The sequence below is a fragment of the Anolis carolinensis genome, chromosome 1 (assembly GCF_035594765.1).
Source record: "Anolis carolinensis isolate JA03-04 chromosome 1, rAnoCar3.1.pri, whole genome shotgun sequence".
NCBI classification, from domain to species: Eukaryota; Metazoa; Chordata; class Lepidosauria; order Squamata; family Dactyloidae; genus Anolis; species Anolis carolinensis.
In genome coordinates this window covers 83676456-83691695 of record NC_085841.1, presented here as the reverse complement: position 1 = coordinate 83691695, position 15240 = coordinate 83676456, and the positions used below count along the sequence as shown (strand labels likewise).

The window sequence follows — 15240 nt, the reverse complement described above, 5'->3', positions numbered from 1 at the left end:
TGTTAGCAATCTGGTATCACTGATACATCTGTTACATGTCATAAAAATGAATTTCCTAGATGCTTTAGAAGGATATTTCTGCATTAGAAACCTACTATATTAACTTGCACAATCAATTCTCCTGAAAATTGAGTTATATTGAGTGAAAGCTGGCATTGCATACTGTACATTGGAAAGAACTTGAGGGCACACAACAACAATCTATAGCTATATCCATCTATATCCATAATAAAAGAGAAAACCCATATATGCTTACATATATGTCTGCTTACACAGACAGCCTCCGGCCTCCACAAACAGGCTACAGTTCCCAGGGCTGAGAAGCCAGCAAGTCACTCTTTTTCACTGACATTGTGGTTACAGTGAGCTCCATGAACATGTATCCCAACCCCTACCAATGTCCTTCCCAAACACTACAGCCCACCCACCCCCCAAGGAATGCTTTCATTTGGGGACCATTTCATCCTAGATTTTGCATTGTCCTCCACCACAGACAGGCATCCCAGGGTTCTCCATTCGTGTGAAATTTGCATGACCCCGCCTACTGCCCTTCCCTTTCAAATCTGTCTGCAGAACAAACACAGCAGTTTTGGGGATTGACTCCACATGTTGGAAGTTGTAGTCCACCCTACATCAAGTCAGAGCACTGTGACTCCTACTGGGGAATTTAGAGGAGTTGTAGTTCACCTACACCCAGAATGCTATGAACCCAAACAATGATGGGTCTGGACCCAACTTGCCATGCATACCTGATATGCCCAGATTTGAATATTGGTGGGTTTTTAGGGGAACTGGCCTGGACATTTGGGAGTAGTAGGTACTGGGATTTATAGTTTACCTGTAATGAATGAGCACTTCGAACCCCACCAATGATGGGCCAGGACCAAACTTGGCACACAGAGCCCCCATAACCAATAGAACATATTGGACACGTTTGGTGGGAAAGGGGGTTACAGTTAATCTGCATCCAGAAAAACTGGCCCACACCAACAATGGACCGGGACCAAACTTCACACAGAGAAGCCGCATGACCAACTGAACATGCTGCAGGGGTTTGTGGGAATGGGCCTTGATTCTGGGAGTTGTATTTCACCCGCATCCAAAGAGTACTGAACCCAGCCAACGATGAATCTGGACCACACTTGGTACACAGAACCAAAATGGCCAACTTTGAATATTGGCAGGATTTCAGGAGGATTGACCCATGATTCTGGGAATTGTGGTTCACCCACTCCAAACAGAATACATAACATTCAAAGACAAATCATGCCTTTTTCAAATAACCCGGGCATCGCCGGGTCCCCAAGCTAGTAAGGGATTAAATCTAGAGTACCTTTTAGAACTCCTCAACTATGTGATTCTGACCTAGACAGCAGAAACAGAAATGAATGTATGTACACTTTATGGGAAAATCTGCTGACAACTTCTGTTGGGGGTTGGGGGAAGGGCTCTGTTATTTACTGTCTCCCTGTGTGTCCAAAAATAAATTGGTTAAGCATTTATTTAGCCATAATTGTAGTGGTTCATGTGTCTAATTGCATAACAATGTGGAAGTGGTAATAGCCTACCATTTATATAGTCTTACTTCTGAGCAGTTAAAGCATGTAGGTGTAGAATTGTGCTTATAGAGTATGTGAGGTGTGTTCTTGCCATAATGGGTAACTTTGGATACTTTCTAAACAAAAGTTAAGAATATTTTTGCTATAGATTTATATTCTATCCTTGATCAACTTTATTCTTTTCACTCTCTTCATGAACTTTATATGTCAGTATTTCTATGGCTTAGCCAAGAAAACAAAGTTTTAAAATGATTATCAGTGTCTGTGCAAATCTTTAGTCTCTTGAGGTTTCTTTATGATATTTATTTACCTGATTGCACCATGAATATATTGACTTGGTCCAGTGGGTGGCCATATATATGTCCATTTCTTTTCACCCCCATCTACATGTGTATTAAAGATGTAAGTAGAGATTCCATGCTGCTCACCAACCTAGTCAAGTAGCATGTGCTCTGTATTTCAAACTGTTTGTTTAAAAAATACATTGAAATCTTACTGAACAGCACTTTGGAACTTGAAGCTGGATAACTGGACTGTGTCTCTCCTCCTCCCACCACCAAATAGCTGAGCAGGGGGTTTCTAACTTTTAAAGGGCTGACCTTTAACTACTCTGTTAGTTCAGAGCCAAAGAAGACCATAGGAATATAATGCAGGAATTTGATGAGAGCAGTGAATTAGCTGGGCATCTGAGTTTTGGATTAGAGTGAAAAAAAAGAACACGAGAAGGCCAGTTTAGTCATCAGAAAGTGAATCTTCATTTTCTCCTGCAAAACCTGCATATGTTGAGTATGTGAGAGACCTTCCACTCAGCCATATAACCCAGAATATCAAAACAGAAAATCCCACAATATCTGCTTTGAACTGGGTTATCTGAGTCCACACTACCATATATTCAAGTTAAAAGCAGATAATGTGGGATTTTATTCAGCTGTGTGGAAGAGGCCTGAGTCAGTCTTCACTGAAAGCCACAAAGAAAGGACTGAATGATCAGCTAAATAGTACTGAGCGAACTTACAACCATTAATGCAACAGATTGAACTATAGTGGTGGATGATGGCTTCAAAGTCATTTGGATAATGAATTCATGCCAGACTTGAGAGCTGTAAAGGAGGTCTCCAAGGTGCTGAGTTCTAGCCCCTAAAAAGACCCAGCACCTTGGATAAAATCATAGAATCATAGAGTTGGAAGAGACCTCACAGGTCATCCAGTCCAACTCCCTGCTAAGAAGCAGGAAAATCACATCCAAAGCACAGATCACTTAAAGCCAAACCTGGCATAAATTTGCCATTTCAGTGATGTCAGAACCATTGGCCTCTATTGTTAAACTGGGAGAGAACTGGCAATATAAAAAAAATTAGAAAGTGTCTACTGTAATACAACTTGTTTTTGACATGAGGTTTTGTCTTCCTAGGCCTTATCAATGTCTGGATCATTTTGCTGGAAGAGCTGACAACTGCTATATCCAACTGCCCTCGTCAGCATCAACCTCCCACTTTGGATTTACTATTTGAACTCTTGAGGGATATTACCAAAACACCTGGTAATTCAGTCCATTTACAGGCTGATGCTGAAAACATAATATTTCTGCCTCTGTTCAGAGCTGCCAAAGCTTTTCTGCTATAAGTTTTTTATGTCTTTCTTTACGTATATGGGGGGAATTGAAAATCAATCTCTCTCTCTCTCTCTTTCTCTCTCTCTCTCTCTCTAAATATATAGACCTAAATATATAATAGTCCCATTGTAGTCTGCACTAGTTAGTCAAGCTTCATCTGCAGAATATATTCAGTTCTGAGCACCTCATTTTAAGAAGAACATGTTGTAGGAGGTTCAGAAAAGGGCAGCAAGGATGACAACAGATACGGGGAACAAAACATATTAGAGGTTGAAAGAGCTGGGTATGATTTCCTTGCTGAATAGATTAGGGGGTGACATGATTGTGCACTTTAAATACCTCAAGGACAGTCAGAGAGGATGGTACAGACTTGTTCTCTGCTGCCTCAGAAGGTAGAAACGGATCTAATGGCTTTAAATTATAGAAGGATTGGTTTCACTTGAGCATTAGAAGGAATCTCTTGATGATGAGAGCTGTTCAGCAGTGAAATTAATTGCTTAGAGAAAGAAGATCTTTATCTTCAACAAGAAGCTGAACACCTCTAGCTCAAGATCCTGCATTGAACAGGGAATTGGATCTAATGGATTCTACGTTTTATATACTTTCTGCATTTAGGACCTTCTGCTAAACATCCAGGTATTATACATATATGAATTCCTATGTCTTAGGGGTAAATGTAGTATGGAAAACTCCTATTAATTGGTAGCAAAAATAAAAAATGCTCAACACAAAATTCAAATTAATTCTGTTGCAAATGGCATTCCTTTTGCAGTCCATTTTTCCCTCTGGTCAGTAGGGAAGAAAGAGACTTAACTAACTTACATCTTAAGCATTTGAAGTGAAAAATGATTTTATCTTGCTTTTGTTGTTATCCCTTACAGGTCCTGGATTTGGTATGTATGCGGTTGTACATCTTCTGCTCCCTACGATGTCTCTTTGGCTTCATCGCAGCCACAGTGATCATTCTTACTGGGATGCAGCATCTGCAAATTTCAAGCATGCTATTGGTCTTTCTTGTGAGCTAGTAGTGGAGCACATTCAAAGTTTCATACATTCAGGTGAGAAAAACTGAATTCTGAGGAGCCAGCTTTATGGTTCTGAGAAAAGGGGCTGTATTAAATGAAATGTATGTGTATTTATGTGTGTGTGTGTGTCCGTGTATCCGTGTGTGCATGGATGGATGGAGAGACAGGTAGATACACAGAAGTATATTTGGGAGCATCCTGTTACTGATTTACTCACATATAAGTTTAAAGGCACATAAATCCATTTTAGACTGAGCAGAAAGAACTATTATCTTGCTCTTGTGCTCTGCCCACAAACCTCCTATGCATGGAAGCTGCAAGCTGCAGCTTTTCAGAGGTAAGGGAAGGAAAGGATAAGCCAATTCAGATAAAGTGATCTGGCTGGTCTGGGGTTATTCGGAAAGGAAAAATGTCTGCACTCCACCCAGAGGACACCCTTGTTTTTCCTCTTTCCTACAACCAACCACAGATTACCCGCTTCTCCTTGCTCTGAATCACCTCGCCATCCCACCTCCCTTTCTCATTGGAAGAAAGAACAACAGAAATCCTTGCAAGGGCTTGAGAGCAGTTGAAGAATTCAGAAGGGCATAGAATTGTGCTTACAGAGTAAAACACAGATGCAAAATGTCATCTGATATGTATGTTTTGTCAGATACACAGTAACAATGTTTGTGTATATTTGTACATTTCATATTGATTTCTATACCTTGAATTTAGAATTACACATTTGGAGAAAATTGAAAGATCCACTCATATTGCACTCCATTATATTTAGATTTCAAGGATACAAATTTATCTTGTATCCAATAATGGAATTAGATCCAGTATTGAGGTTGGATACCTTAAGGATATCTATAGCAGTTGTCTCTGTATCAAAGGAGTGCATAGACTTTACACACCCAGTTGTAAAATGTTTTTAAGGCTCTAATATGAGGGAAAACATTCCACCTTTTTGGCCCTGTGTGACCTGCTTGAAAAAAGCGGGTGAAAAAGCAGTGGGAGTGACTTCTGTCACTTCCAATTTCAAAATTATATGTTTTCTCTGGAACAGGTCTGAGGAGATAGGAAAGCTTCAATTTTTTCAAATGTTCCCCTTGAGTTCATGAAAGGCTTTTTAGAGAGACCTTTCAATAACATGAATACACTGGACCACATCCTTGACATAGAACAACTGCTCTGCTCTGTACATGTGCAAGAAGGCGATTTTTTTTTTCAATTTTAAAAAAATTTGCCCACCCACAGGCCTGTAGCGAGGGGGGGGGGGTTAGGAAATTTTTCAGGTTATAAAAAGAAACCTGGTTTAATTGTGAATTTTAACTGGTTAACCAAATCCCCATGCTAAGTCTATGAGACGCAAAACATTAAGAGTCCCTCCAGGCACTATCTCAAGCAGATATTGACAGATTTGTAGCCGGGGGGGGGGGGTGCTAGGGGTTCAACCCCCCCCCAATTTTCAAAACCCCTCCCAAATTTTTTTTCTGGTTACGACCCTGCCCACCCAGGTCCATAATCAAAATCACCTGTAAATATAAAGAACACAGCAGCATATATTTTACTAAAATGAAGCCAAATCAATCAAACCAAGATAATACTCTGCAGTATAACAAAGTTGTATCTGAATTTGTTAGAAAATTCTCAAACTTCCCTCTGTTAACCATATATCATTAAACTATAAAACTGGTAGGAATTTGAAATGTTGGGTATATTTCTCATTATCACTGAGGAGAGTAATTAGTGTTTCCCAGATTCTAGTTGGTTCAGAGAACAAGAGCAAGAAAGGTTCTTTATCAAAGAACACCATTACAAAAAAACACAAGTTTTTCATATTTGTATCAGTATGTGTGAATACACCGATGATCACTGAGCTCTGTGAAAGTGCAGGACTTACAAGAATCTGTTTTAGAATTTAACAAACAAAAACTTAAGTGAATCATTGTTCCTCTGTACTGTAATTTTCTTACACAAGAGTTGAAGCCAAATCTTACTCTTTTTAGATATTGGCTATGAGAATATGATCAACACCATGCTCAAAGACCTGTTCAAGTTACTAGTCGCTTGCGTAGCAGAACCCACCGAAAGCATTTCAAGAGTTGGCTGTTCCTGCATCAGGTAATTTGTATTTCCTTTCTATGGTTATTTAACACATTAAAATAATAGAACTAAGTCAGAATACATGTTTTCTATTTATCTGCAAATTTTGTTTCTCAAAATATCAAAATAACAGCATTTCTGAGTTAAATAAAAATCTATGTAATCATTCAAATACTATTCTTTTCACTGTCACTTTGAGATTTCATTTTTCACAAAATATTTTTAAATTTTAAAAAAATGAATAACAAAATACAGATAAAACAATTGGTAAAAATGAGATTGACAATTCATGCAACCTTGTTAACAAAAATGTAAAAAGGAAACATTTAAATAGAAAGCTTTAAATTCATTATTACAGATAATGACAATTTGATATTGTATTTTCCATGTGATATAGAATCAGGTAAGGGTAATCTTAAAAATCAATAGAATAAGAGATAGTCAGTGGTGACAGTTATATTGATGGCATTCAGGAGGTCAGTTGATTAGAAATAATATAAAACCAAAGAGGTTAAAATGTACCTCAAGCTAAAAATAATTATCTCTAGAATAACTATGGCAATAAGCCCCTGCAAATACATTTTTATTTGCTCTGACACATATGGAACTTTGAAAAAGTTGACAACATATGTCATTGTCTATTCAAAGAATCTCTAGCTGAACTGCAAGTTTAGACATTACTTCTGTTCTCGAAACCTGTGCTGTACGTCATGGCAAAAATGCATTAGTTCCTCACTAAGATGTTACGGGAAGTACAAATAAGAAGAGACCTAATTAATCTTCTAAACCAGTGTTTCTCAAACTGTGCTCCTCCGGGTGTTTTGGACTTTAGCTCCTACAATTCCTAGCAGCTGGTAAGCTGATTGGGATTTCTGGGAACTGAAGTCCAAAACACCCAAAGGAACAGAATTTGAGAAAAACTGTTCGAAGCTATCTTGATCTAAATATAACTCTATTTCTTTTGGACCCATCTTGTCTTTTCATAGATGTACATCAATACAAAAATTTATTTTAATATTTGAGTTGAACCAGCTTCTGCAATCCTGCAGTAAAATAATGATGATATCAGTAGTTAATGTGCTTTATTGTGGTTTTTTTCCTTATCTGCAGATATGTGCTAGTGACAGCTGGTCCTGTTTTTACAGAAGAAATGTGGAGACTAGCGTGTTGTGCATTACAGGATGCTTTCTCAGCTACTCTTGAGCCAGTGAAGGTATGGCATGCACAGGATTGCCAATTAATATTGTCTTAAATGGAGTGGTGTGTTTAATGAGCATATTCACACAACAGTGATTATTTGAGTGACAGCATTGTTTATTTGAAGCAGCACCTTACTTGGATCAAATGGGATTGCAGCCCAGAGATGAAGAACAGCTTGTCTTCTTTGCTTTGGGAACACAAAGCCATGAGCTAGTATGTTGTGTGTTAAATCTATCTCACACAGCAGGTTTCAAGCAATGAGGGCTTTAACTCCACTTTAATGCATGTCCATTGCAAGATTTGAACAGTGGTGTTTGGTGGCCTCCATGTCACTGGGGCAGTGAATCCACTTTGTTTAGGTCTGAAGGTAGAGGAGTTATCTAAGTGAGATTGGATCTACACTGCCATATAATGCAGTTTCAGAATGCAGAATATGGCAGTGTTGACTCATATAATCCAGTTCAATGCAGTTAATCTGCATTCTAAAACAGCATTATATGAAGTGTAGATTCAGCCTTACTGAACCTATTTTGGGAGAACAGTTCCAAAAATAGGGCCCACTGATATGGAAGCCACCAGTTGCCACTTAGAAAAACATCAAAGACACCAGTGATGCCTTTTTTAAAAAATGAAATTTGGAAAACTTGACAGAAATGCATCAGGATGCACTGGGAAGGAAAGGGGAAAATTGAAAGACAAGTGAAAGACATGCCACTTTATAATTTGATGCAACATTACTTATCATCTTTCTTTTCAGCTACCCTTTTTGATGCTTAGTGTAAAGTCAACGTAGTAAATAATCTGATATTTATGTTTCTTTATAGAATCTGTTGGGCTATTTCCACAGCGGTTCCGAAAACCTTAGTGGTGATGCCTGCGAGGTGAAAGTGGCAGCTCCTTCCCTTTCCCCAAGTGCTGAAGCAGAGTACTGGAGAATACGGGCCATGGCCCAGCAGGTAGGCTTTGCTCTGCAGTGACTGGAAGTGAGCTAAATTAAACCCACCTGGGAGCCCATCCAGACAGAACTTTAAACCGAGAGCTGTCTTGGTTTTTTTGGAGGCATCCAAATGACACCTCTGGTAAAAACCAAATTAATTTGGATCAAGCCATATAATCCAATTCAAAGAAAAATAATTTGGATTTGATAATGGCAGTGTAGATATTGCCTTATTTTCAATGTTATGTTATGCAGCATAAAAACATTTTTGAGAGGCTGGTAATGATTTCAACTGCAGTTACCCATCTGAAGATTAGTCATGATATCCCTTCCTTTATTGCAGAGCTGCAATCTGCATTTGTGATTTCAGTTGGCAGTTATACAAAAAAGCATGGAGAGTTTATTTTATTTGGTCAGGAAGCATCAATTGTTCTGGAAGTACTCTTTGTCAATTCGTATAATTCCATTTGCAATACTGGTCTTAAGATACATGAAGAACTGCTTTGTATTGAATTAGGGCACTGGGTCATCTATTCTAGTACTACCTACACCAAAATCTTTAAGGATGTTTATGGGGATGGCCATCATTTACCCTATAGGATTCAACCCCCCCCCCCTCCAAGTTATTCTGCTCTTCTGGCTAAGTTGCCCTGTTACCACACTAACATAGTACTTTTGAAATGCAGCAGCACAGAGTGTTTTCTCACCAAACAAAACCTTGTTTCTTCTGCTCTCTCCTCTTGCTTCCTCATCCCTATCTCAATTCTTGCTTTCTTCTTGTTTTCCGTGCCTCTTTTCTGTCTTTCTTCTTTTTATCCATAGAGTGCCACTAGGGCTGATACCAAAATTAATTTTCACTTGTGACACTGATGGATAATGAAGGTGTGAGCTGCCGTTTTCCACCCTCGTTCATCACCATACTTCTACAAAAGATCAGTTGAATAGAAGACACAAAAAGGGGAACATTGAGCATGTCATTTGTGTGCTCTGCTTCTGTGGTTCTATGCCTTTCTAAATCAACCCAGTGCTAAGCAAGTTGGTTCATTTTTGTTTCTTGAAGGTGTTCATGTTAGACACCCAATGCTCTCCTAAAACTCCAAACAACAAGGAAGGCTTTGAACATGCTCAGTCCTGTGTGCTTATCATCGAATTGCCTCCTGACAAGAAGCCTAATGGCCACACACAGAAAAGGTAAGATGGATTTTTCTATGCTCACTTTCACACAACATTCTGATATCACTTTAACTCCATGGGTCCATCCTATGGAATTCGAAAATAGATAGTTTCATGAGTTGTTTAAATTCCCTGCCAAAGAGCAACAGTATGGCTACTGATCCCAGAATGCAGTAAGATACTATTGTGGCAATCAAAGCAGCATCAACATGCTATAATTGTGGAGTGTAAAAAAGGCCTAAAGCTAAAAATCATACAGGGCATAGAAGGAGACAGATGCAGGAATGGAAAGGAATGTCAGCATCAGTATGTAATGCTGGATAAATTTATTCCCTCCACTAGAGTATGAAAGGCATTTTGGACTAATCCCAAGCATGAATATAATCTATTACTTGTGGTGGGGAATGTCATGAGAATCTTTCTTTTCATCCTGCCATTTCAACCTTGCCTCGGCTAAACACTTGCCAGGATTTTTATGAAGTGACCTTAGGCTCAACAGGATGCAAAAGATACATGCGATTGTTGCATAACCTAGATTTGGTAGACTGTGTGTGAATTAGCTGCAGTATGCAAGGAGATAAAGGGAAATAAATGTGTGTGTTAAGACACATGTCCACCCAAGCAATTGTTACAGAAAGCCATTTGCTGATCAATCATAATTCCTATACATGTCAACATGTTGAAGAAAGGAATGAGCAAATTTTAGGACTCTAAGGACAGCTGTACCAGTTGGCCTAGGCATGGCAGATGTCTTGGCCAAGTTAAACTCATGGCCATTTGCTTCTTTCAGACAAAACAAACTTAGATGAGAATAACTCTTGCATTTTGGAACTTATTCTGCACAAAATTCTGACTTGGTAGAAAAAGCTGTTTCCCACACAGCAAATGCCGTACTTGGAGACATATTTTGTGTCCAAATTGCATGCAGTTTATTTACATAGAAAACAAAACATTCTGCATAGGCAATAGCTTTTTCTGTTCAGAATACATTATTTCTGATAGAAATGTTATTTTTCTTTCCAGAAAATTCTGTTTTCCATGTAACATCACAACATATGAATTTTGCTCTGAATAAGTCTCAAATTGTTAATGTGAATTGAATTGGGAGATAGTTAATTAATTAATTATTTATAGGATTTAAGTCCCAGACTTTTCTTTAAAATGTCAGATGAGGATTGCTGACAGTCATATTGACTAAAAGAAGAATTGAAGCAAATGCCAGAATCAATTATTTAAACAAGACTGAAATTATTTTTAAAAGCACAACACATCCTTAAGAAATGTAGCAACAAAACCCATTCTCAGTAGTTAGTTTCAAAAAACAACTACCACTACTTATAGTGGTTAAGAATTACTTTTATTCTCCTACTTTCCTCACCCTCTAATTTGGAAGACCTTTAAAAAAAAGTAAGAAAGTAGCAGTGTATTGTATGGGAAGAGGGATGTTTATTTGTTTACTTTTTCCTTTAAGCGTGACTTGTAGGTGCACATCGGGGACAGTATGAAATTTTCTTTTTACTTAAAAGTTTCTCTTTTTCTGACATTTTTAATGCTCTCCTCAATATACAGGAAGCTTGGGTAAGGGAATACCTATTTTTTCCTTCCATGTAATTTTGTGCCAGAAACAAAATAAAATGCTTTTTGAAATTGCATTTAGGATATACCTATATTATTCCTTAGAAAATATCCCATTAACTGGACAGTACTGGAATAAAAGGAATTCCTATCAATTTACTGCCGAGTTGAAAAAGTGATATGCATGTTTATGTATATGTGCATGTGTGTGTCTGTGTGTGTGTGTGTGTTCCCAATTCTTAGGCCAATCCAGCAAATCAGTAAGCTAACACAGTGGCAGCTGGAGCCTTTTAGAAATTGTGATCTCTATTAGAAATGTTTGCAATCTGGAGGCTGTACTTTTGCCAAAAGAAAAAAAAAGTTTCTGTGTATAAGGACACATACCAGTGCTGTATGAAAGCACAAAAATGTCATAATAATTAATGACATATGACCTTGATTGCAAAGGAAAAATATTTAGATCAGAATATGGAATATAGGCATATAATTAACCGTAGTGACCCATAACAAATTGCTTGGAGAGGTAATTTTAGGGGCGGGGACTAAGCTTCATTTCAAAAACACTGCAATGAGTTAAAATGAAGGTCTCATATAGAAAGCTACTTTCAATTTTTATTTTATTTTTTTGCAGAGGTTTTCAACTTTTATACTATTTTCTTGTCAGCCTTATGGGTGTCTTTTCTTTCTTAAAGTATTAGAAAAAATACAAAAGTAATTAATGAGCAGTGTAACATGTTTTAGATGCTGTTGTTACCGTTATTAATCGATAGCTTTAATTACTGTTAATCATAGAAGTGGAACTCACATGGCTTAGAAATGCAAAGCAAAGTAAAATAGAAAAAAGCATGCCCAATGAATAAAATATATTAAACTAATATTGTTTTGAAGCAGATATTAAAAAAAAAATAGTTTAAAATGAAACATTCATGTAAATCACTGTGGTCAAACCTGCAGCCCATGGGCCGCATGTGTCAAAAGTCAGATGCCAATTAGCGAACAAAAATAGAGTTTATTCAGCAGATAAGCCAAAAAGTAATGTTAATACAGAGAAAACCTTGAAACACTTCACTATCAGTGCTTCAAGAGCAGTTCAAACAAAAATATAATTCAGCAACACAAGCAGGTAAAAACAAAACTAAACAAACTTAGTGCAAACTGCACTTTCTAAGTCCAAGCCCTGCCAGCCGGCTCTGTAGTTTTCAAAGGAACAGTTCCCAAAAGAAAACACCAAATTGGTCAGGAAACAAACAAACAAACTAAGAATGCAGTAGACTGCTTCCACAATGTGGATAAAGCCGAAGGCTCCAAAAGGATGGTGAAAAGACGTCGTCCGGGATTCCAAGGTCAGGTCAGGAGATAACAGCGGTGTCCAAAGAGCAAGCCAGGAGTCAAAAGCCGATAGTAGTCATCATTCACAGGGCGAAGGCAGTAGCAAGGTCAAATTCCGATCCAAGGTCTGAAGAGGGTGCAGTCATCCAAAACAGGTCCACGATAAGACACAGCGAGAGCCAAGCTAGGTGATAACAGCAGATTCAAATCATAGTCCAAGTCCAGTCTTCATGGAAACAGAGATCCCAATGGCGCCTCAGCAACACCTTGCCACACGCAAAGTGCAGTGGCCAAACATTCCCATTTTATTCCCCTTCCTCCTGGGTGACCAAACACTCACACCCAAACACCAGGTGTCCCAAATCTACTCAGAGTCTGAGCTCCACACAGCTAGAGCTCGTGGATCTGGAGTACCTAGCAATTCGTCGGAGTCCCAATCATCCTGCCCACACTTAGCCCCATGAACACTTAAAGAATCATCCTCCCTTCTCCAAGCATCCCAATTGGGATCAGCTCCTGCAGAAACCCCAGGTTCAGAAGTATCCATAGACCCCAAATCCCCAGACATCTCCGGTGGCTGTGCCCATTCAGTGCCCGCTTCCCCAGCCACCACCTGTTCCTCAGCATCCATCTCCCCATCTGAATCTTCCTCAGAAGATCTCCCATATAGCTCTCTAAGTCGCTTCCTGCGCAACTCCTCCAGTGAACCCTCATCACGAGGGTTTTTTCTTCCTCTTCGAATTCCATCCCCATCAACCATAATCCCCGAAGGCGCAGTCACAACAGCATGCAGCCCGCCAATTCATTTTTGTTGGCCCTTGCCCTTCTTACTGGAAAAATATTTTAATTTGACATTTTGGGGGGGGGGGAATCATTTATCCTTCTAACTGCTTTAAGTTTTTAAGAAACGGCCATATAACTGCCATGTTGAAGCCTCACATTCCTATGCTAAAGGTTGGACCACACTGATGTAAATCATTACCTTTTCAATTAGTAAAGTTAACATGCTGCTTTTAAACTTCCATAACAGGAATAAAGTACTTTTCCATTTTCTGCCACAAACAGTGCCTGCATCCTTTGGTATCTCAATGACTTACTTGCATCCCAAAAAGAAAATAAATGTCCATGTGCTCTGCCTATTACTGAGTTAAAAGACATGTGTATGGTGGGCCACGGCAGCCTCTGCCTACAAAGAGTTTAAGCTGAATGCTGGAATGCCACCGCTAGAGAGTGTCAAAGGAGTGTATTCGCTCTCTCAGAAGCGGGCTCAGAGCAGGAGTGGCGAGAGACAACTATAGAGAGAAACCAAAATGCCAATATATTCAAAGGCAGCAGCATTTCCATGAAGCTCAGTGAAAATAATGAAACATTTGGTAAAAGAGTACAGCAAACAGATTTGCTTATTTGCATTCACACTCCAACACTCTTCTCTCCTTGCAAATGCCACTCTTGTTTTCTCAATGAAAGCTGCAGCTCTCTTGTGCCATGCTAGTTAGAAGTAACTTACACTGAATGTGTTGGGGTGCATCCAAGTAGTTACACCATGAATGCTTTTATTCTAGATCAGTTTCTTCTACATCCAGCCAATAAGGGAATAGCATAATGTATAGACCAGGGGTCCTCAAACTTTTTAAGCCGAGGGCTGGTCCAAAATCCTTCAGACTGTTGAGGGGCCGGATTATCATTTGAAAAAAAAATATCTCAGTTACCCTTGTTGTCTTATATGTGTTTTATTGTATCGAGAAATGAGAATTTTTGTTGTTACTGTATAAGAAATGTATGGAGTTGCTCGGAAACCTCTCAATAAAAATTAATTATAAAAAAAGAAAAAAAAATACAAACAAATTCTGATGCACGCTGCACATGTCTTATTTGTAGTGCAAAAACAACAACAACAACAAGAACAATGAAAGAACAATACAATATTTAAAAATAAAAATAATTTTAACCAACATACATTTATCAGGATTTCAATGGGAAGTGTGCTTCTGCTTCTGGCCAATGAGATAGTCAAGTTAATTAGGGTTGTTGTTGTTGTTGTTGTTGTTGTTGTGTGCCTTCAAGTCATTTCAGACTTTGGGCGAGCCTAAGTCTAAAATGTATTTATTTATTATTTATTTATTTACTGCATTTATTTACTACATTTGTATCCCACCCTTCTCACCCCAAAGAGGACTCAGAGTGGCTTACAAATTATATGTACATACAATATATTATATTATTAGCATAGCACAATATTAGCTATATATTACTTTATTGAACTATACCACTATACTGTAATATTATTAGTAATATTATATGTAATATAGAATATATTATTATTATTATTATTATATGGTATTATCATTAGTGTTATATTGTATTACATTATAATATTATTATCAATATTATATGTATATACAATATATTATATTATAAAACTGAGGGCGGGGGCCAGGTAAATGACCTCGGAGGGCCGTATCCGGCCCCCGGGCCTTAGTTTGGGGACCCCTGGTATAGACTATAATAAGGACACAGTCCAAAACCAATTCCATAGGAATTGAGACTAAATGATGCATATCTTTATTGAGATTTCCATGGTAGATCTTAAGCATTTTGAAAGTAATACAAATAATAATAATAATAATAATAATAATAATAATAATAATAATAATAAAGTTTATTGAGGATTTAAAATAAATATTTTAAATAGGATGATTAAATGTGTAATTACCTAAGCACAGTTGAAACTTTCAAGCA

General features: G+C 38.1%; 1 protein-coding gene across 2 annotated transcripts in view; it reads left to right on the top strand.

Moving 5' to 3' along the window:
* Nucleotides 1–15240, top strand: part of arfgef3 (ARFGEF family member 3) — a 94103-nt gene that overhangs the window by 66128 nt on the left and 12735 nt on the right. The window contains exons 27-33 of one of the 2 annotated variants that reach the window (XM_062978251.1): nt 2971–3099; nt 4053–4229; nt 6191–6305; nt 7398–7500; nt 8312–8443; nt 9485–9615; nt 11167–11175. In XM_062978251.1, coding sequence (XP_062834321.1) covers nt 2971–3099; nt 4053–4229; nt 6191–6305; nt 7398–7500; nt 8312–8443; nt 9485–9615; nt 11167–11175 — 796 coding nt within the window. The remainder of the gene's footprint in view (nt 1–2970; nt 3100–4052; nt 4230–6190; nt 6306–7397; nt 7501–8311; nt 8444–9484; nt 9616–11166; nt 11176–15240) is intronic. The other variant, XM_062978252.1, reaches the window with a different exon arrangement.